The sequence below is a fragment of the Nesoenas mayeri genome (genome assembly GCF_963082525.1).
Source record: "Nesoenas mayeri genome assembly, chromosome: 8".
Classification (NCBI taxonomy): domain Eukaryota; kingdom Metazoa; phylum Chordata; class Aves; order Columbiformes; family Columbidae; genus Nesoenas; species Nesoenas mayeri.
In genome coordinates this window covers 32,154,747-32,182,108 of record NC_137554.1, presented here as the reverse complement: position 1 = coordinate 32,182,108, position 27,362 = coordinate 32,154,747, and the positions used below count along the sequence as shown (strand labels likewise).

The 27,362-nt window shown below is 43.4% G+C and overlaps 1 protein-coding gene across 6 annotated transcripts in view; it reads left to right on the top strand.

Moving 5' to 3' along the window:
• Positions 1-27,362, top strand: part of EIF2B3 (eukaryotic translation initiation factor 2B subunit gamma) — a 101,237-nt gene that overhangs the window by 62,336 nt on the left and 11,539 nt on the right. For 4 of the 6 annotated variants that reach the window (XM_080348542.1, XM_080348545.1, XM_080348544.1 and 1 more), the window contains exons 7-11: positions 4,352-4,482; positions 5,062-5,255; positions 9,361-9,438; positions 10,155-10,303; positions 23,197-23,300. In XM_080348542.1, coding sequence (XP_080204668.1) covers positions 4,352-4,482; positions 5,062-5,255; positions 9,361-9,438; positions 10,155-10,303; positions 23,197-23,300 — 656 coding nt within the window. Of the gene's footprint in view, positions 1-4,351; positions 4,483-5,061; positions 5,256-9,360; positions 9,439-9,817; positions 9,891-10,154; positions 10,304-10,356; positions 10,436-23,196; positions 23,301-27,362 lie in introns of those variants that run through there. The other 2 variants (XM_080348546.1, XM_080348547.1) reach the window with 2 other exon arrangements.

Sequence of the window (27,362 nt, the reverse complement as noted above, 5' to 3'; positions counted from 1 at the left end):
AAACGCTCGGGGAAAAAAATCTCAGAGTAACTGTTGTTTCTTTCTTTGTATTCACATGGAAATTTTTAATCTCCATCAAAGGATCAGGAGAAAATAACGTTGAGATTCAACAAGAGAGCCCCCAGCTTACATGGAATTTTTAAATGTTATTTGGCTTTATCCTTTAAGCGATGAGAACCATGAACTATATACCTACAGGGTTCAGAATTAACTTTTCTCTTTCTTCCAACACACCCTTGGTTTTTTTTTCTTTCTCCCCCCCTTTTCCTCACATCTTTATTGTTCTGCATAAACATGCAATTTCTTTTTGGCCCAAACTATAAGTGCCTTAGGATTTGTTTAGTTGTATTTATGTATACATTTTGAACGGTAATTACGAGCACCAGTCTGAAATACAGCCTCATGTTCTCCTTTTGATGTGATCTCTCGAGCCTGTGTTGATGGCCATGGAGGTAAGATCAGAGCTGAGATCAGAGCTCATGTGCTTGCGTGGTCATACAAGACCTAACATTAGCCTGGTAAAGGAAAAAAAGGGGGGCAAAAGTAGGGATAGAAGGGCTAATAATCTTATTTGTAGTGGGGAATCACAAATACTATCTGCACCTGTAGATGTAGCTGATTGTGCTAATAATGATAGCAAGGGAGACCCCCTGCAACCGGCCTGTGGAGGGTAACAGCAGATTTCACAGGTGGGTGCTGACAGCAATGGTCGATTTCATGCTTCATCACAGATTAATAAAACGGGGAGGATATTAAAATGCTAATACTCATTAATACTCTTTTATGGGGTTTAACATTAAACATGGAAAATGAAAATGAATGACAGCCGGTAAATGGAAGTGACAGTTGTGCTCAGGGTGTCTGGAGCCAGTGAGAACGAGCTGGAGGAAATAAAAGCTGTGGATGCTCCATTCCTGCTGTGGGTCAAGCCAAACAGCACCTCCTGGTACCAAGACTTTTGCAAGGTCACCTAAACATAGACTTAAAGAGACTCTTCTATTATTATAAAATATTTCATTACATTTTTTCTTTACCAGCACTGGTCAGCGCCATTATTTCTGTGTCTTATGAAAGGCAGAAACACTTATGTCTAAGAGCAGAAATCACAGCCAGTTCAGGCATAATTGTGAAATTTGTATATTTTTTAAGCTTAGGTGGTCAACATTTGTTTTTTTTTCCCCAAAACTCTTCTTGTATTTCAGTTGGCTCCATTGTTCTTCATTTCTTATTGAAGTTTCAATAAGCTTCCCTTCATCCCAGAGGCAGTTGCATTTCAGCAACAAGTGAAAGTTGGCCCTCTGTGGGCTGTAATGTAATTTAATACATTAGAATATAATATACATAGATACAAACTGAATTCTGCCATATCACAGACTGTTCTAATTCCATTTGTGGTTAAATCTCACAGAAAACTTCTGCATAGCTGTGTTTAAGTATGAAAATTAAAGATCTAGGGTATTTTCCCCTATTTTCTCTTTTGAATTCCCAGCTGTTTCTTGCACGTGCATCATGAATTTCAACTGCCCTGTTGTCTTCATGTCCCCCACATATGCCCTGTCTGTTACCCACATCCCCTTCGTTGTGACCTGCTGTGTGAACGAAGGATTCCATCCCAGATATAACTCTAATTTTTGTATGTTTAAAACCAAAATCAACCCCTTTCAAAATTGCTGCTATCTCTTGTTGTTCTAATGGGACTGAAGCCACATAAGGTGCTCCAGGGATTACTCTCCCCTTCCCATACAAACAGCAGTTTAACAGCACTTCTCAATCTTTGGCTGATTAATTGCAAACCTTCTACATTCTGTTGAGGTAAAACCAGATATCACTTCAAAAATCAAATTTTGGGAAATGAAGGATCACGAAGAAGGTTCATTGCTTGAGCTGGAATTTATGAAAGCGTGTTTATTTTGGCAAGTGGTTCCCAAAAGCAGGTTCATATTTATCCTCTCTACTGTCTGGATTTTTCTGTGAGGTGTCATAGCGTGATTACTCTGATTTGGCTTAGAACTGGATTTCTGCCAGTATTTTGTGTGCCCTGCTCTCCTGCCCACCTTCCTTCTCCTGGTCATACCAGATTTTTCCTTACGTTGATTTCAGTGAGTATTTCATTCTTACTTCTTTGTGCTAGTGAAAATAACGAGCTTAGAAACCAGGGTGATGCCTGTTTTTAAAACCCAAAGATAATAAGAAAGAGTACTGTCTTCAGTGTATAGTCTTAAACTTATTTCTTCTTAGTATAGGCATATGTAGTTCAAGATTTGACTTTAAGAATTTTTAACACACTAGACCAGAAACCTTTTGGGTTTGTTTTCTGCTGAATCTAAATTACAGGCTGGTTGGTTCTTCCAAACGCCTGCTCGTTTTTTTCTCTCTTGATGAAGGGTCTTCAGTCCTATCCCTCCTTTGATTTAAATTCCTTTCCTACTCCCAGCCAGATGTTTGGTTTCCCCGGCTGTTGACAGTTAAATAATATTCTCACGCTATCACTTCGTATATCCACGTTTGCAAGATCCGTCACAAAAAATTCCCAGATTCTTGTCACTGAGTGCTTACTGCTGATTTTTTAACACTTTCCAAAGGCAAATTCTCTTGATGTTGTGCATGAATTCTGCTTAAATGGCAAGCAAAGGCAAACCTTCCTGTTTTGCCTTTTCCAATGTCTTTCTGAGCCACATCTTATGGATGACCCAGAGATCCACCCCACCTTTGCTGAAGGAATGTGACTAGCACCTCAGAGAACTGCAGCAAAGCTTCAGCAGTTTGGCCAAGAAAGAGTAAACCATCAAAAACCAGGCAAAACTTTGTCTTTCCCCCTTTCCACTGCTTTCATTTCCTACCGTGTTGTGTTGTCCTCTGCATCAGACTATTTAAGGCTGCCAAATACTTGGATATTTTATAGGTAATATATCTTATAAATGCCATGGCCAGCCTCTGAGGGAAACACAGGATTGTCGGTTTTGGATGGAGTATAAAACCCAAGCAGGAAATCATTGCTGAATGGCACAGCTGCAGGCAAACACTGCGAGGCAGTAAACTGCCCATCTGCACAGCCCCACGTGTGCGGAGCGCGCCCGCGAGCGCTTAGCGGGACGAGAAATTCGGTGGTTAAAGAACGAAGTGTTTAGCTCCGCTAGTTCCTGAAATACAGCTATCTGAAGGTGATTACAATCTTATTTTCAAGAAGGAGGAGAGATTGAAGAATAGATCTTTTCCCTAATAAAAAATAGAAGCAAAATTTGGGATGTGGGGTGGGTTAGATCATCCCACTGCAGGACAGAGGATGTGACACAACCTACAGCTGAGGACTGAGGGAAAAGTTTGTCAAGAAGAAGGAAAACACCGTATTTGGTCATAGGGCTGAACTGGTGGTCACATCTGAATCTTCCCATGAAAGTTAGAGAGAGGAAAGACTGGCTTGGTCCTTTTTCTGTTTCATTATCATTGACCTGAACAGGAGCCTGACCAGGTTATGAGCTTTATGTTTCTCAAAGTTTGAACTAAGATCCCCCTTTGCTAGAGATGTAGCCAACTAAAATCGCTTTCAGGAGACTCATTCTAGTACTTTCCCATTTTAATTTAACCTATAGTTAATTCCTAGTTTTACTGTCTTCCATGCTAAATAAATAACTCCTCTTTCTTTGTGGGTTATCACTTGTTGAGTTCCTCTAGCCAAGCTCTCTGTGTTAGTTGTCCCAATCCTTCCTCTGAAGTTTAGCACTTCCTCTTACATGTGCCAAGTTTGAGTTCATTTTCCGCATGATTTTCCCAAGCACTACTTTAAATAATCCACAATTCACTAGCTATATGCAGACTGTTAAAATAATGAAACAACAACAAGAAAGGTATTTTAAGACTGCATCTCGTGCATTTCAACTGTAATAGTTATTGATTTGGGGTTTTTTTGTATCACAAAGAAAAGGAGCTGCTTTGGTTTTTTCTCTGTAGACATTTTATTTTCTCTTTTCTTGTCAATTGATACAACTTTTTAAGCCACGTAAAGTGGATTTCAGTTGTCGTCATCACAATGTTGGTACTTTTTGCATTCCATCTGCGCATAAGCATGAATTGCTGATGCCGTATGAAACTATAGGCATCTCTGTTAAAATACAGGGGAATTAGTTCTGAAGATGAAGCTGTTTCCTTAGTTTGAATCTTCCTTTATATTTTAATGCATTAAGGAAGCACTTGACTAGTGGACATTGTCTCAGTGCCAGATGTCTTGGAGTACCCGGTATTTTGATTCAGCCTCATGAAAAATGGGCAAAATGTCTGATAATGGGATGCAAAGAAAACGAAGGTGTGTAAGTTTTAGGATTCATGCACTTAATGTGGACGTCTCCTTCCACAGGACAATCTCATCTCTCCGGAGTGAACTGATTCCACATCTGGTTAGGAAACAGTTCTCTTCTCCAACATCATTGCAGCAAGGAGTAGACAACAAAGAAGAGGACCAAAAGAAAAAGGAACAAGCATCCCTAGGTCAGTACAAGTATCAAAGGTTTCATCAGGCTTTATATGCTACGGCTGGGTTATTGGGTAGAGTACAGAATTAGCCTGGAACATTAGTTTGGGGATTTGTTTGTTGGCTGATTGGTTGTTTTACACTTATTTTTCAAATAATATTGTGTGTTATATAAATATTTTCGTCCTCCCTTATTTTGGTGTAAGTCAAAAGCAAATCAGCTAGAGGCTGTGTATTTTTTCTTCTGGAATACAGTGTAGGTAAATGCACTTTTGAAAATGTAATTTTAGGAGGAAGTTCCTAAAATTGCATAGGACAACGGACTAAGCCTTAACCACCCTGCACTGGGAACTGGACAGGATCTCTTTTCTGCTGTCTCCTTGTGTGACCTTGGGCAAAATATTCCATCTGTCCTGATCCCTTGATTCCCACCTGCAGAATAAAAATAAGCACTTACTCACTACATGCGATAAAATCTGCCATTCAGATGATGTGAGGCAAAGATTTCCCTTCACCAACAGTATTTTAATAGTATTCCTCTTCAGAAAGTATTTCATTAAATCCTGTCTAACTTCATGCATGTGTGTGTTCTCCAGACATTTATAGTTTCATAAAGGAAGATAATAGCTTGCTGAAACCTGCTCCAGATAACTCTTGTTGGAATGATCATAGAGGAGATATGAATGAAACTCTCCACGAAGGAAAAGTGCGCTGCTACGTCCATATAATGAAAGAGGGACTGTGCTACCGAGTGAATACTCTTGGGTTGTATATTGAAGCTAACCGACAGGTGAGAATAACACAAAACTGCCGCGTGGGAATACAGAAGCAGTTTTTGAGACACTTTACCCTCCGGGGGGGGTCCCTGCGATACAGCTGAGGGGTGTGTGGGAACTGAACCGGTGCCACGTTATCTAAGCACATCATCCTGCTGGTTGCTGGATAAGGACGTGAGGCCAGGAAACAGTTCTGTCACTAATTTACTTTTAGCTGAGAAAACCCCCATCCCACACACTCTTCTGGTTTTTGGGGGAGGCGGGACTTGCAGCCAAAGAGCCAATAAGTATGGAAAATAAGGCTGGAAGTAGCTTTGATAGCTCATCTAATCAATGTCCTCCATGTCCTAAAGGCAAGATCAGTTCTGACTGGACTCTTCCTAGCAGATGTTTATCTAAGTGATAATGACTAAGGTTATTAATGGTTTGCAGGAAGACTTAAAGTACCCAAACATTCAAATTGGCTAATGCGTTCCATTATGAAATAATTATTTTATGAGCAGGTTTCGCTGCAGTTGCACTCCAGGTAAACACAGAGGTGAAATGTTGCCCTGCTGCAACTTTCACTTCCACGCTACTGAGAATTCATAAAATGAAAGATCACAGAGGAGGATTAGAGAACTCCTGTACTAGCTAATGAGCTGATGATTAAAAGCTTTTAATATGATTTCTTTTTTAACTACGCTGGCTGATGCAATGTACAAGTTCTCACATCACTCTGATGGTGATAAACTTCCTGCTTTCAGGAGTGGACAAATTCCTCTCATTTTGAAAGTGAAGTGCAGGGGCGAAAGACTCAGCATTTCTGGAGGTGGGGTTGGGAGCGCGATAAAGTTGTATTGGGAATCCTGTATTGGGAGCCTTTGCTCTTAGGTTGCGTTGATTTCCTTTTCCAAAATGAATGGATGAATTTATGCAAATGAAAATTGCAGCGTGGCAGAGTGAGTTCACACACTGGAGCTCCTTTTCCTTGGTGCTTGTAGAGGAGCACAGCAATAAAGCGATTTGTTTTGGAGTTCGGGCATGAGGAAGAGAGGAGGGAGGCAGCACCGGTGTCAGAAAGGGAAAACTTCCCCCAAGAGTATCAGGAACAAGTGTGCCCAAAGGGTTAAAGGAGAACACCGCTTGCTAGGGGAAGTGTGCGTGTACATTTGGCAGCAGCCACTTCAGTAAAAAGTTATTGAGTTGAGCCAGTCAGGCTCCGTGTGGGTTTTCTTGTGTTGTTTTTGTTGGGGTTTTTTTTTGTTTTTTTTCTAACCTAAATATTCTACATTTTGGTCGGTTCAGGAAATGTGTTTGCTCCTGGGTGGTACATAGAATTAGTGCTTTGAAATCACATTGGGGCCTTCAACGTTGGAAAGGATTTTCTTTGAATTTTGAACTTTTCCAGAATGGTAAAATTTCTAAGGAAACTATGTGGAGGTAAAACATAAAATGGAGCTTAATGAGGGGTTGTGAGAAAGGAGTTCCTTTTTGCAGTGCCACTGCATTTTGTTTCTCTTGCTAATCCTCATAAAAGATACACATTTAATTTTATCTGCTTTTTTTTTAAAAAACTTTTTTTGTTGGTCTCTAAGGAAGACTTTTGGTGTCTTGTTTGCTCTTTTCTTGGTCTTCACAGGCCACATTCTGATTCCCTGGCTGCAAAGCCGGGACCTGTAACTTTGCTGTCCAAGAGGACAGGCTCATGGAGCAGTAGCAGTCCAGTCCAGTAGCCATGGGAAGGAATGGCATCCTAACCCATTGCCCTTCTGGCGAGGAAGCGCTTTCCTCACATCATTTCACTTCCAGCTGGGTTTATGGATGCCTGCAGCCTGTGTGTGGGCAGGTGGGTTCAGGAGAGAGTTATCTTCAATAGCAGGAAATAGTTTCTTTGTAAGATGAATTAAATCCAAACACATCTTAAATCTTCCCTTGACCCAGGCACTCCCTCTGACTCCTGCCCCCTATCTAACCTTCCTTTTTAGAGCAAACTGCTTGAGCTGGTAGCGTTCTTGGGTCACCCCTCAGGCTGCATTACCATGGGCTGATTCTAATAAGGGCTTTGCTCTGGCCAACAAAATCCTTTATTTATTTCACCACACCACCTTTCCACTGAGGAGGGCAAGAGCCTTTCCTCATTTCTTTCCCCTCCCACAGAGCAACACTGGGCAGTAGGAATCTTTCCAGCCTATGCTGTAGGTATCCTTTGGTGTGTATTCCTCTCTTGGATCTGTTGGTTGCGGCTGCCCAGCTGTGTGTAAAGTCAGGACAACGTCTCTTTACCAGCATTATGCAGATGGAGTGGCATAGTTTGTGGTGTTTTGGTAAGTGGGTAGTTTTCTGTCATGCCTGCACCTTGGACTGAAGAATCTTACCTACTCTTGTTTAAAAAACAAAGAAAACACTAGTGGGAAGGACCATCTTCAAGATGTAAAGAGCTACAGATGTGGAAATGTCTGCTGGGGATAAGAGGTGGCCTGAAGTGATAGCTCAGAGGTGTGAGCTCATCCGAGCTCATCTCACTCATCTGAATGAAGCATCAACTGTGAAAACTCTTATCATATGAAAAACAGCACTATTTATCCATTCTTGTATGCTGGAAGGGAAACGGGCTGGTCATATTATGAACATCCAAACAACTTCCTGCAGGTATCATCTCATTTGAGATCTTGAGATATATTTTTCTGATCTGATCCCAACTTCTTCAGATCTGTGGGATCTGCTTCTTGAGGTTCACTCCTCCCTAGCCATCAGCTCTTGTTATCCCAGCTTTCTAAGGAAGTCATTTTACACAATCATACTGTATGGCAACTCCTTCACAGCAGCTTTGGAAATTGCTGGCAGCTCTCAGCCAAATTTAACAGAGCAATAGAGATCTCAAAGATAAACCTTCTTAAGAGTTTTGTAAAAATAGGTGCCTGGGTAGAGAAAAGAGAGACTTAATGGGTGCCGCTTCCTCCCCTCGGGCAAACCCAGTTACGCCATCGCTGTGCTGAGGCTGCAGTTGACCTCCGAGGTGGGCAGTCAGTGCACACGTCCTGGCTGCCAGCGCCGTGTGTGCAGCTCCACAGCAGCCCTGGCACACGCTGCCTCTCACCCAGGCCTGCGATTTGTCATGACACAGACCTGTGAGCGCTCCCGCGTCACTTTGTCCCCTTCTCTATCCCCCGTGTTTCTGTGACTGCCTTCTCTGTCCTGCCACGATGCATCACACATTGCATCACCACTCAAGTAACTGCACAGCCCCATGTCCGTGTGTTGCAGTGAGACTCCCACCTCCCCTGAAATCCCCATCTGTGCTGTCATCGCCTCTTCTGTGGTGTGCGACCTTGGCCCCAGCCTGACGCCAGGAGATGCAGAATGCCTCAGGCTGCTCTTTCACCCAGAAAAGGAGGAATGATGGAGTGATAGCCCATCCTTCTACGATGCTGGCTCCCCTTTCTTTTCAGGAGCCGGTTCAGAATTGCTCTCCGTGGATTTGTTCTTGGCTACCTCATGGGCCATGTCTCTCTCTATTACCATCGCTGCTTTGTCTGCTTATCTAACACCTGCCTTCTCTCTGTCAAGTGCCTTTTCTTCTTCAGCTTTCTACCATCTGGAATAGCCACTTGATCAACTTGAGTTTCTTTTTCCTTAAACCTCTGAAATACCTTCTTGCTGCCTGTACCTTGCCTGCTACCTTATCGAGAGGGCTGATCGTAGTTATCTTTTTATCCCAATTTACTGGTTTATATTTTAGATTACTTGCTTCTCTCTCTTGCATTACTGAACGATGTAAAACACATTGAACTGCACTTTGCGATGGCAGATGCTGGACATGGTAGTAATGTGCAGGATGTCCCAGTGTTCAGCTGGAGCCACTGTGCTCGCCGATGAGGTGGGAAGCCGAGATGAGAGGAGACGTGCAGTACCCTGCAGTGGAAGTGTACCTGTCTCCTTTACAAAAGAGGAAGATGATAAATCACGCATGTATCTGGTTGCAGATACAAAATGCAGAAATGTATATTTTCCTAGAAGTTAAAATGTTTATGGTATACTCATAGCTGCAATGGAGACCAAAGCCATCTTTGAGCTGTTTATATAACATGTGGGTACAGCACTGTCACATTAACTTGTGATGTGGGTTTTTCCTTCCAGGTTCCCAAGTTATTGCTTCATCTGGGTCTGGAAGAGCCACTGGTTCATGCGTCTGCACAGATCACTGACAGAGGCATGGTAAGTGTTCCCTTTCCCTGACTCTGCTCTTTCAATACAGTCTGCATGCCCTTTTCTTCAAGAACTGCTTCCTAAAATTCAGTCTCACTGTTGGAAGTGAAACTGAGTTCTGAAGTACAGAATTAAAACATGAATGATACGGCCCAGAGCCTCCGCATAGGGTCGCTCATGGCTTCCTGCCTTTCAGTCTGTGTCTTTAAAAATGTTTGGTAAAAATTCTATCATCTTATTCCCAAGCCAGACAGCGCAGTCTCTTGTTCCCTAACGGCAGTTCGTGATAGGTGAGCAGTTTGCCTCCCAAAGGGCACCAAACTCAGAAAGCGTCAGTATTTTAGCTCTGCTTCTTTTTAAAGCATTTTGGTTGAATACCAGTTTCCAGCCTCCTTTTCAGGTCTCACTGGGCAGACCTTCATGAAACCAGTGAGTACCAGTGGGACTGTTCTTACTGTGGTTACCTCACTGCATAAGGCCTACAGAGATGGACCAGCCAATGCAGTTTTACCAAGCTAATGGACCTCAGGAAGACTGTGCAATTCTCTGCCTATGGGATGGGCCGCAGATTTTGAAGTCTTTGCTCAGCCAAGCATGCCTAAGGGTAGAGCAGGGTACACTTTACTGAAGAGTGATTGAGATGTGCTGTTTGGAACACAGGTATGGAGAACACACATCGGGGAGATCCAGGTACTTTTGTCAGTTTGTGTTCTTTCCTTCCCTAGGTTGGATCAGACAGCATCATTGGGTCATCCACACAAGTGGGAGAGAAGACATCCATTAAACACTCCATCATTGGCAGCATGTGTACCATAAAAGACAAAGTTAAGATAACAAACTGCATCATCATGAATTCTGTTACAATTGAGGAAGGGTATGTCACCTCTTTGTATCTTGGTCCCCTAAACTTGCGATTTCTTTTTCTAGGTAGATTCTGAGTCAGTAATTTTTGTCCTGTAAGCAATCCTCAGCCAGAACAGCTGGTACCGGGGGTGTGTTTCTAAAGACTGAGTCAGAAATAAGACTCTATAAACATGCTACAAATGCACAAGTGAGATGAATTAACGAGGTGTCTGCAGCCTTGGAAGATAAATGTCTTCTTTTTACAGGAAATCATATCATCTTCAGAATGTGTAAGTAGTTGAGTCTGTGCGAGCTTGTGTGTCATCCAAGTTTTATTTTAGTGGCTGGGTCTATGAATATACCTAAAATACTTGGGGCACAAAGCATATTTTGAAGTGGTACACTTACTAGCTACACATGTTATCATCTTTGAAGATTACAGCTTCACCTAAAATGTCATTTTCTTTGGTCCTTTTTTGTCATCTCACAGCTTTACCATTGTGTATGCTGAGTTATAGGACAAGTGAATAAGCTTTTCAAAGAGGAAATCTGCCAGCTAGTCAAGGTTTCCCGTGCATTAGAGACACTAACTAAATAGGTAGCCTTGAGCTGTTCATTTCCAAACGTGGGAAAAGTGGCCTATCGGTAGTTGTTGCTGTCTGCATGCCCCCATCTTCCCGTACATGCTGGCTTCCTGGGGATGTCAGTGGAGAGGAAACTGCTGATTGAGTCTGTGCAGGCCTGTATTAATTCCCTGCTCCTTCATGGCTTGAGGTTTGCTTAGGGCCTCAGGAAAAAGGCCAAACTCCTAAAAAATGCCAAGTTGGCTCTGAAAGTTGCATATCTTAAAAACAAAAAACCCCAAAGGATGTGGGGTCTATGGAGGATACTGCTGTTACATAACTAAATTACAGGTACGTATGGTACCTTACTGCTAAGTGTTTGTCTTTAATAGAAATCCACAGTAACTTGAAGCACATCATAAATCGGAATTGTGTTGAGTATAGAAAATAGCTGGTTTCCAGTTCAATCACAAATGGATCCGGTATGGCTGTATCACAGGCACTGCTGTCACAAGAAGTACCGGAACCTCTCTCATTTGATCGTGAGACCCTCTGTCATTTTGATTAATGAATTGATGCCACAGTGGTAATGGTGTGGGTTTGTGCATGAGGTGAGTGGCTCTACCATTAAATCACAGAGGCAGCCAAGTGTATAAATAGTGCTATTTTTATGAAGAGTCCCGAATCAGCTTGTGTTTGTCTGCTCTGGTATATAGTATTGTTCACTTCTAAATCAAGCTCGGAGTCAAATTCCACAAAACTTCACAAGCATCATAAAGATGGTGATTTATTATTATTTTTTAAGAGGGATAAACTAATTTTGAGGTAAAAGTTTTGTGAATTTCTGGAGAACAGTGTCATCCCTCTTGGTGAAAACAACGTAACCAGATAGAGTGAAAAACCTCATATCCCTGAGGGTTTAACCCCTTTAGGTGCTCTATGGTTACTGCACACTGAGGCACTGGACCCAAATTTGTAATTATTCCTCTCTAGCCAGAATTAATGTTTTTGACCATGGAGCTTTATTTCAAAGCATATTGTAATTCGTATTGTGTACAGATACCGAGCTGATAAAGTATTTCTTATCATATCATGGTAAGTCTTAAGCTTATGAGTATGAAGTCATGCACACACAGGTAGAAAGATACAGGAATATTCTAGCTGCCGAGTTTTGCTGAAAGAAGTCTTACCTGTCACTTAGTGAAGAATTCTATGTACTTTGACCCTCTTTGATGACTTTTATTAAATCTGATAGATTTTTGTTAAAACGCTAATGATTCTTATATGTGTCGATGGATCCATTTGCAACAGGTGGATGAATTATATGTGGTTTTGCTTTAAACTGCCCACAATGGACAACTTATCTTCACAAACATCTCTCCTCCCAAGTGTCTCTAAAATAACTCGGGGTTTATCTCATCACCAACTTCAGAAAACATCTTGGACTTTAGTTGGAAAGTCAGTATATGTTGGCTCATGAGTCAAAGTGAGTATATAAAGTGCCTTGACAGATCTAATTTTTTGTTGCATAGCAAATGCCTAACAAGCCAATTTTCACACTGTCTGAATTATTGCATATTATAAAGTTCTGGAATTGCACTGAGAAGTGGATAAAAACTGTGTCACTTAAAGAATATACATTTTCATTGTTTTATCTCTTGATGGTTCCCCTGTAATGTGATTTGAGGATTCTGTGCCATTGTTCCTGCGGCTTCAAGATCCACAAATTACATCTCCAAACCAGAAAAAGGTTTTGAATAACCTCACCGCGTTTGATACCAGCTTCTGAAACAGATAAATAGATTCTTCCTGGGCAGATGGGAACATCACAAGATGCTTATAACAAAACAAGGCTCCTGTTAGGCTGCGGTTGGCTCAGTATTGGAGAAACAGAGGTTATGACCTAGATGATGACGACCTTCCCACCTGAATGGATCCAGGTTTAGCTTGGGCAGAGCCGTTACATACTGTTTGCAAATTACAATCTGTTCTCCAGCAGTGGCTGGTGCGTTTGATACTCTGGAGGACCAGTAGCAGGGTTTTTTCTTTTCCCCGGTGTACAGGGCTTCTGTTACGTTATATTTGTCTCCTGTGAAGTGATTTGAGTAGATATGAATCCCCACCCCCTTAGAAGAGATTACAGGGGATTAAAGAAGTTAGTAACATGTGCAAAGTAATTGGTAGTCCTTTCTTAATGTGTTTCCCACTGCGCAGCTAATTCTTCCATCAATGAGACAATAAAATAGCGAAGATTACATGCGTACTGAATGATGGACGTACTTGACCAAGCTGGGAGGGACGTAATTTATACACCAGCACAAGTGCTGAGAGATGCTGCCTGCCCAGGTGACCGGCCGCAGCAGGGATCAGTTCCTGTTTCCCTCTGTATGGCTCCCCAGAGCTCAGTGACAAATGACCGCACTGAGTTACATAGTTGGAGAAAATCTACTAATCGAGCTGAAATTATAGGCCGCTTGAAAACTTTGTGTATCTGAATGCTCCTGCCGTAGCTGCACGTGTGCTCAGTCTGTGCAGCCCCTTGTGTTTGTTCTGTTTGCGTTAGAGGTGGTGCCGTACAACGCGGTCCCTGCATTGCTGTCCCCAGGAGCAAGCTGTAACACTGGCACGCTGACCGAAACTTATTATGAAGGGTGACTGTGCCATTTGCAAACGACAAGTCATGTCTCTGATAGATTATCCCCCCTGATGAGCAAAACTGGAAAACTGGTGACAACAAACAAAGAAAAGGCTGAGGTGCCCAGCAACTTTTTTGCCTGAGTCTTGACTTGAGGTTGTTGAGCGTGGAGAACAGAGGCCTCCAGGAAGAACTTATTGCAGACTTTCGAGTACTTAAAGGGGGCTTATAAGAAAGATGGGGGCCTGTTGTGGTAGAACAAGGGGCAATGGTTTTAAACTAGAAGTGGGGAGATTTAGACTAGATGTAAGGAAGAAGTTACTTACAATGAGGGTGGTGAAACACTGGCCCAGATTGCCCAGAGAGGTGGTAGATGTCCCACCCCTGGAGACATCCCAGACCAGGCTGAACGGGGCTCTGAGCAACCTGAGCTGGTGAAGATGTCCCTGCTCATGGCAGAGGGTTGGACTGGATGAGCTTTGGAGATCCCTTCCAACCCAAATGATTCTATTATTCTAACTCCACCCTGATCTCTTCATAGAACAGAAATTACTGCTGTTGGGACTTGCACGCAGGCTGGCAATGAATTATGCTGACCTGAGTGACATAACTGTGTTTCATTTGGTATATAGAAACACTTGGCTTCCTTGAAATGAGACCTACATAGGGATGGGTGAATTTACTTCCAGGGTCCTGTTTTGGCTTTTGTTATGGCAGTTGGTGGCTGGTTTGGTTGCGTTGGTGGCTAGTTGGTTTTTGTTGTTGTTGGGTTTGTTGTTTGGTTGGGTATTTTTATTATTATTTTCTAGGGTATTTTTATTATTATTTTGTTGGGTTTGGTGGTGGAGGTTTTTTTGTTTGTTTATTTGTTTGTTTTCCAAACATTTGTTTCATCTTTACCCATCTTGTAGTTTTACTTAGTTTTTTAATTTCTGGCAGAAGGAACGTCCAATTGCTCTGGTCGTACAGGACCTTGTGCTGAAGTGCTCTGAGCATTACAAATAATATTAACAGGAAAAGCCTGTTGAATCCTTTATTCCATCCCTGCAGATAAAGATTTCGAAATCTCTTGTTTGTTAGTAAAACCATCTCAGTGTATACACTTACTGAAAGGAGACTGGCCATTTTGTGATGTGTGCGGTATATCCGTCTTCCTCGGTCATGGAAAATGAATGTTTCCATGGGAAAGATTCAAGAGATGGGACTACAGTAGGGGAAAAAACCCTTCATCTTTGGACTACTTAGAGGTTAGTTGAGGAGGCAAGTACAAGACGCTTGGATAAGTATCAAGTCCACAGTAAGCCGTGCTTAGTTAAGCCGCGCTAGTCTCGGTTCAGGAACTGTAAGACTGGGATTGCAGATGTGACTGAGGTTCTTGTGGGTGTGTGTGCAGGGGCAGGAGCTGTTGAACAATAACCTTGTGTTCTTGCTGTGTTTGTAAAGTTTACAGTATGTTGTTGGAACTACCTAAAAACAAAAGAACCCAAAAGAAGTGCTGAAATTCCCCATGTGATGCTTTTGGAAGGGGAAGGGGTTAAAAAGACAGGCAGATTTGTTTTGGGTCAGGCTGCACATGATGCCAGCAAACTGCACGGCCTGTCAGCATCGGGGAACTCGGAATGCAAGGGAGGTGACACCGAGCACTGCGGGTTGTGAAAACCGCGGGGAGGTGACGTGAATATTGAGGACAGAGGGAAAGGGAGACAAGTGCCAGGGGGAGATGTGCTGAACCTTGGGGAGTTCTGCCTCCCTGGGCAGAAAGAAAAGGCTGGATTAAAAGTTTGTATGAAGGACTAAAGTATCCAGATTTGTGGAGGAAGGACTGGCACCAAAAATGTTATGTCAGCCAAAATGAACGTCCTCCTTGTTCAACCATGTGAAGATAGTAAGTTATGTGTTGGATTTTCTTAAAGGTGTTCTGGCTGCCTGTGTGAAAGTAGATGGCACAGATGCTGTAGTGTTACTCAGTAAGGGGACTAGAGACAGACCACGTGTGACTGGTTAAATGCTACTCTAGTTTACCACGTGTCTCCAATTTATTGCTACTTTCGATGAGAAAATGTGCAAAGGAAGAAAACAACAAGCAAGCCGAGCTGGATTGACTACTAACTGCAGATTGATTGTGAAGTTTATTGGTTGTTTCCTCAATAGCGCCAAATCAGCACCTGATGTAGAAACAGTCAGCGGTTTGAAGAAAGTTCTAATTAAAACCAGGATGGAATTGAGCGTTTATTGGGGTTCAGCACATAAGTGGGTTTTTTCCCCTTGGATAATGGCAGTACAAAGGAATGATCCTATTGCCAAGGCAACATTTGTTGAAATTGTAAAATATATTTTACAGTAAATTCCCTTGTGAGAAGGAATGAAGAGATGAAGTCGTTTCCAGCACCATGGCTTGCAAAGCTGCAAATAGAGATTTGCTTATGCTGGGATTCCCAAACATTTTGTATCTTGAACCGTTGTTTAAGATGCCTCTGGTCTTCTCGACACTTTGTCTCACCCCCCTGCCCTATGCTCACCCTAGAAATAAGAATTAGTGTAGAACAGATATTGCAGAAAGCACATGTAAAGTGAGAACTTGATTCAGAAAAAGCACATGCTTAGCTTAACTATATGGATCAAGTATATAATGCATGTCAATAAACATGAATGTATGAAGAGAGCTATGTGTAGTCCTTGTGTGTAAAAAGGGCTATTATTTCTCTTGATTATGTATTAATTATATTTTGTCCTTTTTGTCACGCCTCTTGCTTTTAAACTGTAAAAGTTTTTGCTCAGGAACCATTATTTTCATTCTACTATTTAATCCAATGCATGTTCTGTATAAGATACTGAATAGAGACAACCTCTGGCTGGCAGAATTTGCTTTCAGGATGATAAATTGAAGCAGAAAGGGTGAACTAGGAAAGCAGTGAGCAGGAAGCGGTTGAGCTACTTGCAGGGCTACTTTCAGTTACTTTCAACTGAAGTCAAATTCTGCTGTACCTAATGTATTTAGGATATTTCTCATCTAGTACCTATTATCTTGTGAATGTCTGGACCATTATTACTAGCAGCTCCTCCAAAAGAAAAGTTTTCTTCTGGCGAGCTTCCTGGTACATCAATCTGTCTTAAATAAATCACCTGTTCTTTAATCTCAGATGCAGATGTTTCCCTGAGAGCGCAGGGAGCTCTTCCCAGTTTTCCAAACGTCTTGTACGTCGAATGTTGAACTTAAAACACAGATCGTCTCTGAGAAGTGGCATTTTAAAACAGCTCTTCTCATTCTTCTGGTCTGCTGCTTCAGGTGGCTGGGGCTATGTCACACTTCAGAACTATAAATAAGCTTCTGCCTCCTGCTTAGACATTAGACATGGGTCTAACTGAAGAGTATGGGGATTTTTCACAAGCAACTTGTTGCTGTTGGATTGTGGTAGGAATCTGGGTGTAAATATCTCTGATGCTCTTGAAAATCTTCCCTAACCTAGGTATGGAAAAGGAAGAAGTTATCACATTGTGCCAGAATCGTGCCCGTAAGTTGCTAAGGGGTTGAACGAGTTCAGCTTGGCTCTAAGAAGGCCGACTCTGTTTGTAAGGGTGACATTTAGAGAATCCTTTTTCTCCATCAGCCTAGCCCTTATGATACAGAAGCTGATTTAACCAATAATGTCCAATGGAGGGCTACAGCTCTCAACCTAGAATTGAAAAACCCCACAGAAAGTGTCTTTCTACTGTGTGTGCCATTTTCCCTGCTCAGCCTGACTGTGCCAGCTAGAGAGAAACTAAAGCAAACCCAGAGATGAGAGTGTATATATAATTTCTCTGCTTTGTTACCTTCACATAGACATCTATAGCTTTTCCCGGGCATCAGCTGAGTGTCTGTAAAATCATGCCAGGATGTGGCCCTCCCATTCTGCAAAAGAGAATGCAGAGGGAGCTCAGCGTTCCTGCGTGTGGGGTTTCCTGGTGTAAAGCTCCTTGCAGCGCACTTTTGCTGAAGTGTGCAGAACCGAGCTCGCAGCTACATAAAAGGCCACCAATTTGTTTGTTCCAAGATCAGATGGATTTAACTGAAGTTTCAGAGGTGAGGCGCAACCTTCCAGGCGACCTCCCCCGGCAGCCTAAGTTTCACATAATAAAACACATTAAGGTAGGTTTGAGGCAATCCTTTAAGGTCAGTTGAACTTTCACTGGAAAATACGAGTGCTGGCAAGTATATACAATATGTAATGCAAAATGTTTAGGGTGTGGGGAAGAAGTGTAAAGGAGCCATACCACAGTGATGAGCTTGGCTAGAAAAGAGACATGAAACAAGTTTCTTAGTGAAAACACCCTCAGAGACGGGTGAAGAATTTAGGGGGGTTGGTAGAATGTTTTTGTTACCCCCAAGGGGAAAAACAGGAGATCAAAGCCCAAATTCACTTAAGAATGCTTGCTTTGAAATGTATCTATAAATTATAGCACGTACTGCTGGCATCTATTGTAGTCTTTGGTATTTACTTGAGTGTATAATGTGAGATTCACAGTGCCCTGAGTTCGCTTGTTAGTGTGTAAAAGTGTGTCAGCGTAAAAATGTTTTGGTGTGTAAAGCGTGTTGGTGAAGGCATTTGGGGTTCGTCGGTTGCCCGATGGTGGTTTTGCCTCTTCCCTGTTTTCCCGTGGTCTTTGTGCCTCGCTCCTGTGATCGCCTGTCCCAGCCACTGACTTTCTAGCTAATGGGGGCTTCCTTGAGGGGTTGCTGGTAGGTTTTAGAGCTCTCCCTGCCTCCGCGCCACCTCTCAGCGTTATTAAGATGCCTGTTATCATCTTGGTCAGGGCAGAATGGGATGTTGCTCCCAGGGGAATCCACAGCTGTTACCCCTCCGTCAGCAAAGTAGCTGCCGAGGCATGTCACCCTTTGCTTTTAACTCCTGAATTAGTCTCTCCATTTCGTAGCTCATCTGAAGAAGCGAGAGACCCAACTTCTTGGCATGGCGGAGCAGCACCAACAGGCTGTCCCAAGCTTTGTGCTCCGGGCTCTTTCTTCCTCGTGAGCGTATAGTTTTAAGTGTTGCATTTTAGACACCTCATTTGCTTTGCTGCCCAACAGAGATTATGTCGGGTTTTTGGCACAATTGGATTAAACTAGCAGACTTGGATAACTTCCATTGGCATTTCAGGAGATTTGCTGTAAGGCAAACCTGTGACATTCATACCTTCCTAAGCTTGCACAACTAGGGCGAGAGCTGCAGTTGAGGTCTTGACCTCAGTTACTTAAGCCCCTTTCTCCCAGGAGTGTTCATCACTTTAATCACAGAGTCCTAAATAATCAGTGGGTAGCCTGTAATTAGGGGGTTGTGTCTTGGACTCCCGCAGCCTGCTCCTGGTGTGCTGAGCGCTGCGTATTTTGATTTCCCGTTCCCCCAAAGGATGTTTGATCTCAGATTTACACTCGAGAAAATTAAGAAGGGTACGGTACCTCAGTCCCCTGGCAGCCTTCCTGCTTTCAGTGGTAGGTGCCTTGCTTTTCCCAAGTATCGCAGCGCTGCAGCGATTGACACACTTGATTTAAGAGTTTGATTTATAGACTGATACTCAGGCTGAAAGTCAGCAGTTCCAGGGCTGCGTAAATCAGCCTGTCTCTGAGACTAATACTTCCTTATTTATAATTTCGACAGGAGATTGAATTCTTTCTCAATTCTTTACATTTCTTTCAGATGTAATCGACCACCCTGTCCTCTGGTTTAAAGCTATGTGACTTTGCCACAAATAGAGGGAGGGGAAAGTGAGCCGAGTCCAGGAATTGCTGTGCTATAAAAGCTCCATATTGTATGCTCTTGGACTTTGCTTTTTCCCAGCTTCCTTCAAGCCCACACAAGAGATGGACTTGAGGTTTTTTGGCTTTCTTCCCCTCTCCCCTCCCTCCATACATAGGCTGACCTTTTAGAAAAATAAATAAAAGATAAAGAAGGACCTGGAATGTTGCAGAATGTGTGTACATTTTGCTCTCTGTTGTTTTCTGCTGGGATTAGTTGTTTACAATGGGGGAAGAGAGGGAGGGCAGAGGAAGGGAGGTCTGTGGCCTTAACTGAAATTAGTGGCATTTCAGAGTGATCTTGTTAGGTGGTCTGCAGTTTAAAGACCTAAATCCTTGTAATCCCCCCATGCCTCCTTGGCCACTACGCCTTTTGCTCTTGTTCTCTCACTTTCAAAAAAACCCACCCCAAAGTCAGCCTCTCTGTGTCTCGGATGCAGGCGCGGAACAGACCCGCATGGACGCATGCACAGGCGTCCAGCGCGCTCTCCCTCACACGCTTCCATGTGCACGTTGTACCTGTACAACAAATTAATGTCTTCGCTACATCTGTTCCCACTGCAGGACCGGGCTTGTAAAATGTTCTCTCTAGAATGCAGACGCACGCTGAATATTTGTATTTATTTTCTGACAAACACCCAGCCGCCAGACTTTCAGTTTGTGATTACACTTAAAACAAATTCAAATTGAAATTTCAGCCATAAATCAAATGCCCCAAATTAGTTCCTCTTGTGGGTTTGAACATGCTCTTTGGATTTTAAGGTCAGACGATATCCGTTTTCACCGTGCTGAAAAGTTTAAAAATATACTACGTTTTCGGGAAGAAAAATAAATATGGTTTGCATTATAAAGCAGTACATCAAATGTTCTCGTATGCGCACACACAACAGTGTCGATTAGGCTGGGTGCTGTTGGAGCACCTTTGAGGACTAATTGCTCCTAATTGTTAAGCAAGGCAGGAGCCGTGAGTACCTTGAGATGTGATATTCAGCCTGTAAGAGAATAGAAATTTATTCCTTACTCTTCAACTTAAAAAAATAGTAAAAATTAAATAAACACACAAAATACTTCTCTTGGCAGGCCTTATAGCATACTTTTTTTAAAAAAAAAATAAAAGGCATTTACAAGTGGTTTCAAAATGGCTGTGTTACATCTGTCAGCGGGTGAAGGGAACACCCACAAATTGTGTTTTTATCTCTTGAAGTTTTGTTCCACTTGAGCAATAAAAGCCGGATTCGCTGCTAGTTTGTGTGATTGGAGTAATCTGAGCGTCGAGTATGGTTTTTAAACTTCTGCAGTTGGTCGGATTTATAAGTTTTAAGAAAATCCTGGAGCGGCGGCGTTCTTGGGGTTTGTTTTCCGCTGGCACTGGGGAAGGGTTGGTTGCTTTGTGAGCACCTGGCACGGACAAGTTCATCTCGGTTCCCTGGCCTGTCCCTCCCAGCAGTTGGTTTGGCAGGACCCCCCCCACCTTTGATGTTAATGTCATCAGCAGTTTCTTGGTTACAATGCTATTCTTTCTCCTGGAGCTGAAAAGCTATCCCCAAGTAGGCTCTGAGCACACATCAGTATTCTGCAGCCCAACTTAAATCCCCTCTCTGTTGGGGAATATCCTCCTGCGTGAGGATAACGCCAAGAGGTGTCGTGTGCTCACGGCTGCTCTCGTGCTCACAAGTGATAGATGGTGGGAACCTAAAAGTTTGCAGGGGAAAGCTCTCATCTGACTGGCTCGAAGCGATGGAGGAGGAGGTATTTTGGATGGGAGCCATTTCAGTGGGAAACGAGCAACCTCTCCCATCACCTTCGCTACTCCTGCCGAAAACCGGGTCAGGATGGCAGCGGAGCCTCCTGCCACCCATTCCTCCCCTGGCCTGGCCGCAAACGCAGAGTTGCTCTCGCCCTCGGCCACCGCTGTTGTACAAGACGATGGCCTGAGCCTCTGCGCGGGCACACGAAGCTTTTGGAAAGGAAGCAGATCGTGACAGTGGGAGAGCAAAGGCAGGCGGGGGTCTGCTGTGTATCCTTGCCGCTTTTTATCTCGTTAACATGTTAGTAAAAACCTTGCCAAGGCAACCTGAGCTGGTTACTTGTAGCATAATTGCTCATATTGCCTCCTTATAGGTCAGACGAGGGGGGAGTTTAGGCGAATTAAAAGAATAATTGTTCAGAGGGGATAGGCTGTTCAAGGGGGGTCGTAACTGCTGGCCGCTGCGGCTGAGGTCCAGTTTTATTGCTTTTATTCCTGCAGAATTAATGTCGGTTTTGTGGGGCAGATGGTTTCTGCTCTAACTCACACAAGCACCAGAACCGTAATATGTTTAATAGCACATTCTGTGTACTAGATAATAGTGATGTGTGAGCAGGAAAATACTAGGAATTAATTGTAGGATTGGCGGTCTGGAGTGAGGATTGATGTTTCTCTCTTCTCCCAAGGACCACAGCTGGCTCGCTCCCCATTCCATATAGAATTTAGGCTCAGGGCTCTGACCTGATGCCAAAACTCCTCTATGCTGTTAGTTCAGGCTCCAGGGTAAGAATTCTGTCCACAAGCCACCCGGATGGTGCAGTGAAACACAGTGAGTAGTGGTGATGCCTGTGACCAAGGCGGGGAATGGCTGCAGGTCATTAAACTGTGGAACTTGCCGTGCAGAAAGTCACTGAAGCCAAAAACTTTAGACAGAGATCAGCTGTTTGGCTGAGGGCAGCAAGAATATCCACAGTTTGTGTAATTAATATTAGCAGAAATGCTGGGGAGAAGACATGAAGTTCACAGGAGGATTAATATAGGGGAGCAGATTACCTGTGTCTCTCTGGGGTTGTACATTTTGCTTATAACTTCTTCCAAATCAGCTGGTTTTGATGTGTGTTAGATTTAGTGTTTTTAGGCACTTCTTAGCTGCGTCCCTTCAAGTTTTCTATTTTTCAATGCCTTCTACCTGTGTTTGCACATGTGAATATGAAGAAACAAATCATTTGCATTGTAGCTATTTTTCTTCTCTGTAGTTTGAAAGACATTACATTTAATACCACTTAACACTACACATGATGCTCAGTCAACAGCATTTCAGGACACATCGAGGATACTAGTAAAGAGCCATAACTTCCATTTTACCGCATGGAAGGGCTCAGACCAGTGCAGTAACTCGCTTGGCATCTCCAAGCACAGAGTTACGAAGCCAGAACTTGGACTCTCAACTTCTTTCCTTTCTGGACAATCAGATCAGCAGATTTGAAAGCTGGTTATTGTGGATTCAAATAAATTTTGGAAGAAGATGACTTTAGCAAAAGTTCCAACCCATGTAGCGTTTTAGACTTCGTGGTGTCAAAGTTTATGTGAGTGTGAAGATATCCAAAGCAGGTAGAGCAGGTTCAGTGTGGGTTTCATTGGTTTAGTACTGCAGAATAATCATGTTTGGGTGCTTGAAGGTAACATGAACAAAGCCAACCAGCTGAGATATTGATCTGCCCCTTCTTGCCACTCTTTCTTGGTGCCTGGCAAGCTGGAATGTATGAAACTTCTCAGCAAAATTAGCAGGGAAGGACTGGGCTGCTGCTCTTCTCTTTGACTGGGGAGCTGAGCAGAGAAGCCACCCCAGCACTTACCCAGACTGTCTGTGGAAAATACGAGGCTTGATCCAGGTCCCACATCCCAGGCAAACGTTCTGTCAATGAAATCCTCTGGCAGTATTTATTCTGTTAAGCAAACGTAGAGAAAAGCTGTTCTAACCGGAGGTAAAACTGGAAAACTCTTCTTGCGAACCCATTCTGACAGCTGGCATTTCAGTTTTTCCAGCAGCAGGATGTGAGGAGCTGGAGAAGAACAGTGGAGGTTTTGAGAAAAGAGCAGCACTGAACCTACCTACAGGATCATGTCACGGGCTCATTAGATCTTCCAGTGAATACCTTTGTTTCCTACCTGTCATTTTAAATTAATTTCTTGCTTTATGTTGTAGGTGCTGTCTTCAGGGCAGTGTTATTTGTCATAATGCCGTGATAGAGAAAGGCGCAGATATCAAAGACTGTTTGATTGGAAGCGACCAGAGGCTGGAAACCAAAGGTAAGTAGAGGAGCTGTATTTGCAGTGTGTTTGTAATAATTTTTAGAATATCCTGCTCAAGATTTTACTCCTGCTTCTTCATAAAGTGCCCGTAAACAGTAGCAGTTCTACAGCATGGTAGCCTATAATATTAGGATTTGTTTTTTGTGGAAAGTACAGCTTCTTGGCATGAGACTAGTTCAGGGACTTGCTTCTCTGAAGTTGGCAGAAAAGCTCTGTTGTTATTGTTGTTACAAAGAACAAGATTGGGTGCTGAGACGGTCTTTTCCCAGAGACCACAATTAGATCAGCCTGAAGTTGTCCTCAGCAGGAGGAGCCATTATTTTGACTAGTAATCTTTGTCAGTGTCAGGGCGATGCAGTGAAATATTGATCAGACAGACATCCTTCCCTTGGTAGGTGCTACCAACGCGCAGTGCCAGCGTGCTCCCATTCACCTCGCTCCCAGTGGTGGAGTATCATACTGGGAGCTGCCGTGCTTGGTGCTGTGTACCAAGGCAGCCACGTTCAGATCTGCTTTACTGCTACGAAATGACATTTTGGGGCTTCATAGAGGTTACAGCTACGTGGGTCTCATTTGGGCAAAGGAAAGCCAGCCAGTGCAAGGGTGCGTGGGGAGGGCTCGGGGGGCGACCGCCTGAGTGGAACTGGTGATTTCCTGCCTGAAGAGATAATGGGCAGGAAACGGCTGTTTCAGTGACTGCACCCCAAGCAGAGGGCTTTTTAATGAATATTTATGGTTGGGGTTTGGCAGATCCCTGCTCCAGGGTGTGGACTGCAGACAAAAGTGAGTTCCTTTACAGGCTCCATGTGAGGTTATTTAATCGCATCAGGATTTGTTTGCTCACATTGTCTTTATGGGTGGATTCCCAATTGTAAGTGTCCTGACACAGAGCAGGGTTTGCATTTACCATAGTATAGCGTAACGTATCGTGAGCTACACATATGACAAATTTTCCTTTAAACTGAAACTAAAAGTAAAAAAGATCTGTGAAAACAAAGTGTCAATCTATCTTGCAGTTGCAAGTCTGGGATGCTGTAAACACCCAGTGATGTGGTCTTGGTCCCTGGGTACCAGAGTCTGTGCGTAGTCGTGGCTTTGCCCGTCACATCAGTCTGAATCAGGAGCCCTTGTGGGGTTCATTGTCCCCCTATCACTGATGATTTGCACTATTCATGATGTTCCATCTGTGTCCTCCCCTGAGCATAAAATCATGGAATTGTTTAGGTTGGAAAAGACCTTTAAGGTCATTGAGTCCAACTGTAAACTTAACACTGCCAAGTCCACCATGTCCCTGAGTGCCACATCTGCTCGTCTCTATGAATAACTGGGAGAGCTGGATCGGGTCGCGTTTGGTTGTTAACGTGCGGCATGAACTATGAGGAGATTTGGTGTAGATTTAGCAAATATTTTAGGAAATAGGAATCTATTTGATTGCTTTAGCAGGTTATATCAAACAGAAATATCATCCGTTGACCTCACATCTGCTTCAGTAGTCTCTTCCAGGGCGCAGATCCCCATCTGGTTGATTCTAGTATATAAACTCTCCTTTCTTCTTGATTGTCCTTGTCATCCATGTCTGAATATTTTTCAGGTTCTGTCCATGTATTTGCAGGGAGAGTTGTAACCCATGGTTCATTTGCCTGCTCTTGTAGAGTCTGCTGCTCACCTCTCCAAAGCTTAAAGCCACTTCTTAATGAGTCTATGGACCCTCTCATTAAACTGTTCAGAAACGTATGATTGACGTTAGCAGAGACACGTTCAGGTAGATTATGAATACACCATTATGCCGAGCAAGAAAAAATAATAAAGCCTCAGTTCATTTCCCTGCCTCAGTTTCCTAACCATTCTGGAATTTCTTTGGGCTGGGGGTCAGGTTCTCCTCGGTGGTCTGGGATCTGTCTGCGAAGTTCATGACTTATTTCCTGAACTGCGGAGTCTTTCCAGCCCAGCATGTCTCTTCTGACCTTGGCTGGTCCCACAGTAAACTGGGCCCTCTCTTTCTCGCTGTGAAAGCATGCCATGACTTCCTTTCCCCTGCCCAAGACTTCCTGTATCTTGTGCCAAGCTTTTGGTGTGGCCCTGTAAGTCTGTTTCCATATTCCCCCTTTCATCAAGACTTTAGCTGTGTTGTTCTGTTTGGTAACTTTTCCTTTTTCCAACTCGAGCCTCCACGGCCAGGTTAGAAAAAGAAAAAACCTAGTTCTCTTGGGTTGGAGCCACCTTTTGTTGCAAGCTGATCACACTTCAGCAGACGTAAGCAGTAGCAGCTGGCTGTTGACCCTAGTCTGGGAGTTCCATGTTAGAAACCTCCTCAGCGAAGCTGCGTACACCTTCCCAGAAACGTAAAAAAAAGAATACAGCAGCCGCTTATTCCAAAGCATCAGCCAGGATTCATCAAAGGTAGAAATATCCCTGCATCATCCTACACAGCCTCACAGAAACCCCACAGTTGCCTTTGGTGCAGAACCGGCTGTTGCTCCCTGCTGTGCCAGGTGAGTCCCGGCCACGCTGCCCCAGCAGCTTGGGGTACAAGAGCTCTTTGAGCCCGTGGTGCACTGACCTCCTTTCATAAAATGAACTCCAGTCCCATGCAAGGAGGATGGCAGCAGAACAGCTACCACAAATGACAGGCAAATGTAACTCAAACCAGCTCTCATCCTTTTCCTTCTGTGGAAGAATATGGGCATATTTAGGGTGGTCCAAATGGTACAGCTGGGAGTAATGGGATTGAATTAAACACAATTTAGGTTGGCTATCCGGAACGTTTTCCTAACGATGTGGTCTGGTAGGCTGTGGGATAATCTCCCTGGGGACGTGGTGGGAGCCCTCATCGCTTAATAATGGGCTTGGCAAAGCTCTGGACACCTAAATAGAGGGAATACTCCAACACTGGTTACGGGGGTAAATCAGATGCAGCTTAGTAGTTTCAAACTGAAAAGAAAGTTAGAGACACAGGAGGGGACAGGTGACTGTCAGCAATGACATTCCAGTCCTGTGTCGACTTCAGCACTGGCACAACACCCGCCAGAGATGGAACTTTTAAGTGCCTCTGTTAAAGTCAAGGTATGGAGTTTTATGAAACTTCTGGATTTGCAAGCCATGCCTCCTGAGAGCCATACTATTCTCTTCCTACTGCTTTTATTACCAAGCTTAGGAAGCATCCACTTTCCTTCCTCTTTGATACTTTAATTTAAGGAATTTGCTAGGAGAGAATTAACAGATGGGCTTTGTGAAAGCTACCTCACACAGGTAGTAGTTTGAAAAACACGTTGGTACCATTATTAATGGGATAGGAAACGGCAGGCAGCAGTTCTGAAAGAACTTAATTGCACAGGGCATTCAATCACTGTTTCAAAGACAGTTATTAGGATCATGCTCCAGCCTTTTTGATGAACCTGTTCTTAAAGAGGAGCTCAAAAGCCGCATGCGCTCATTGAAGTGGGACTCGGGAGAGGACGTGCTGGTGATGGGCCAGTCAAGGAATCAGATGAGCCCTAGAGTCAGTGAGTGCAGTTCCCAAAGGGCTTTCCAGCCCGGATTCAGCAGGGAGTATGTTCTACATCTGCTATAGGTTAGCTAGGAAGAGGTATATACAGTAAGGTGGCCTAACCTTTCTTCAGAGCAACACCAAGAACAGAGATGATGAAGACACACACATAGGAAAATCAGCAAAATTGATATAAAACTTGTTGGGGCAGGGATGTTTTATGCACATTGGGAGTTATGGAGCCAGTGTTGTTGGGGACAGCTTGAATCATTGCATACCCAAAAAGTGCATTAGAGCAGTGTTGTTGCCACAAAGCACGTGTTCAGAAAGAGAAAAAATGCCAGCATTCATGATGCTGATGTAATCTTAGCTTGGTGCCCTGGTACGTACTTAGTAGCAGCATCACCTCTGTGACCAGGCTGCAGACTAAAACTTCACTGTGCTTATTCCTGTGCAGTTTTTATGCCACCATAGAATTTTATTTTCCTTGGTGCCCTGACACAGTCAACACCCAGAATAAGTAGTGCTTGCTGAATGCAGGGATTTTCCATTTTCCTCGTTTTCCTGTATTT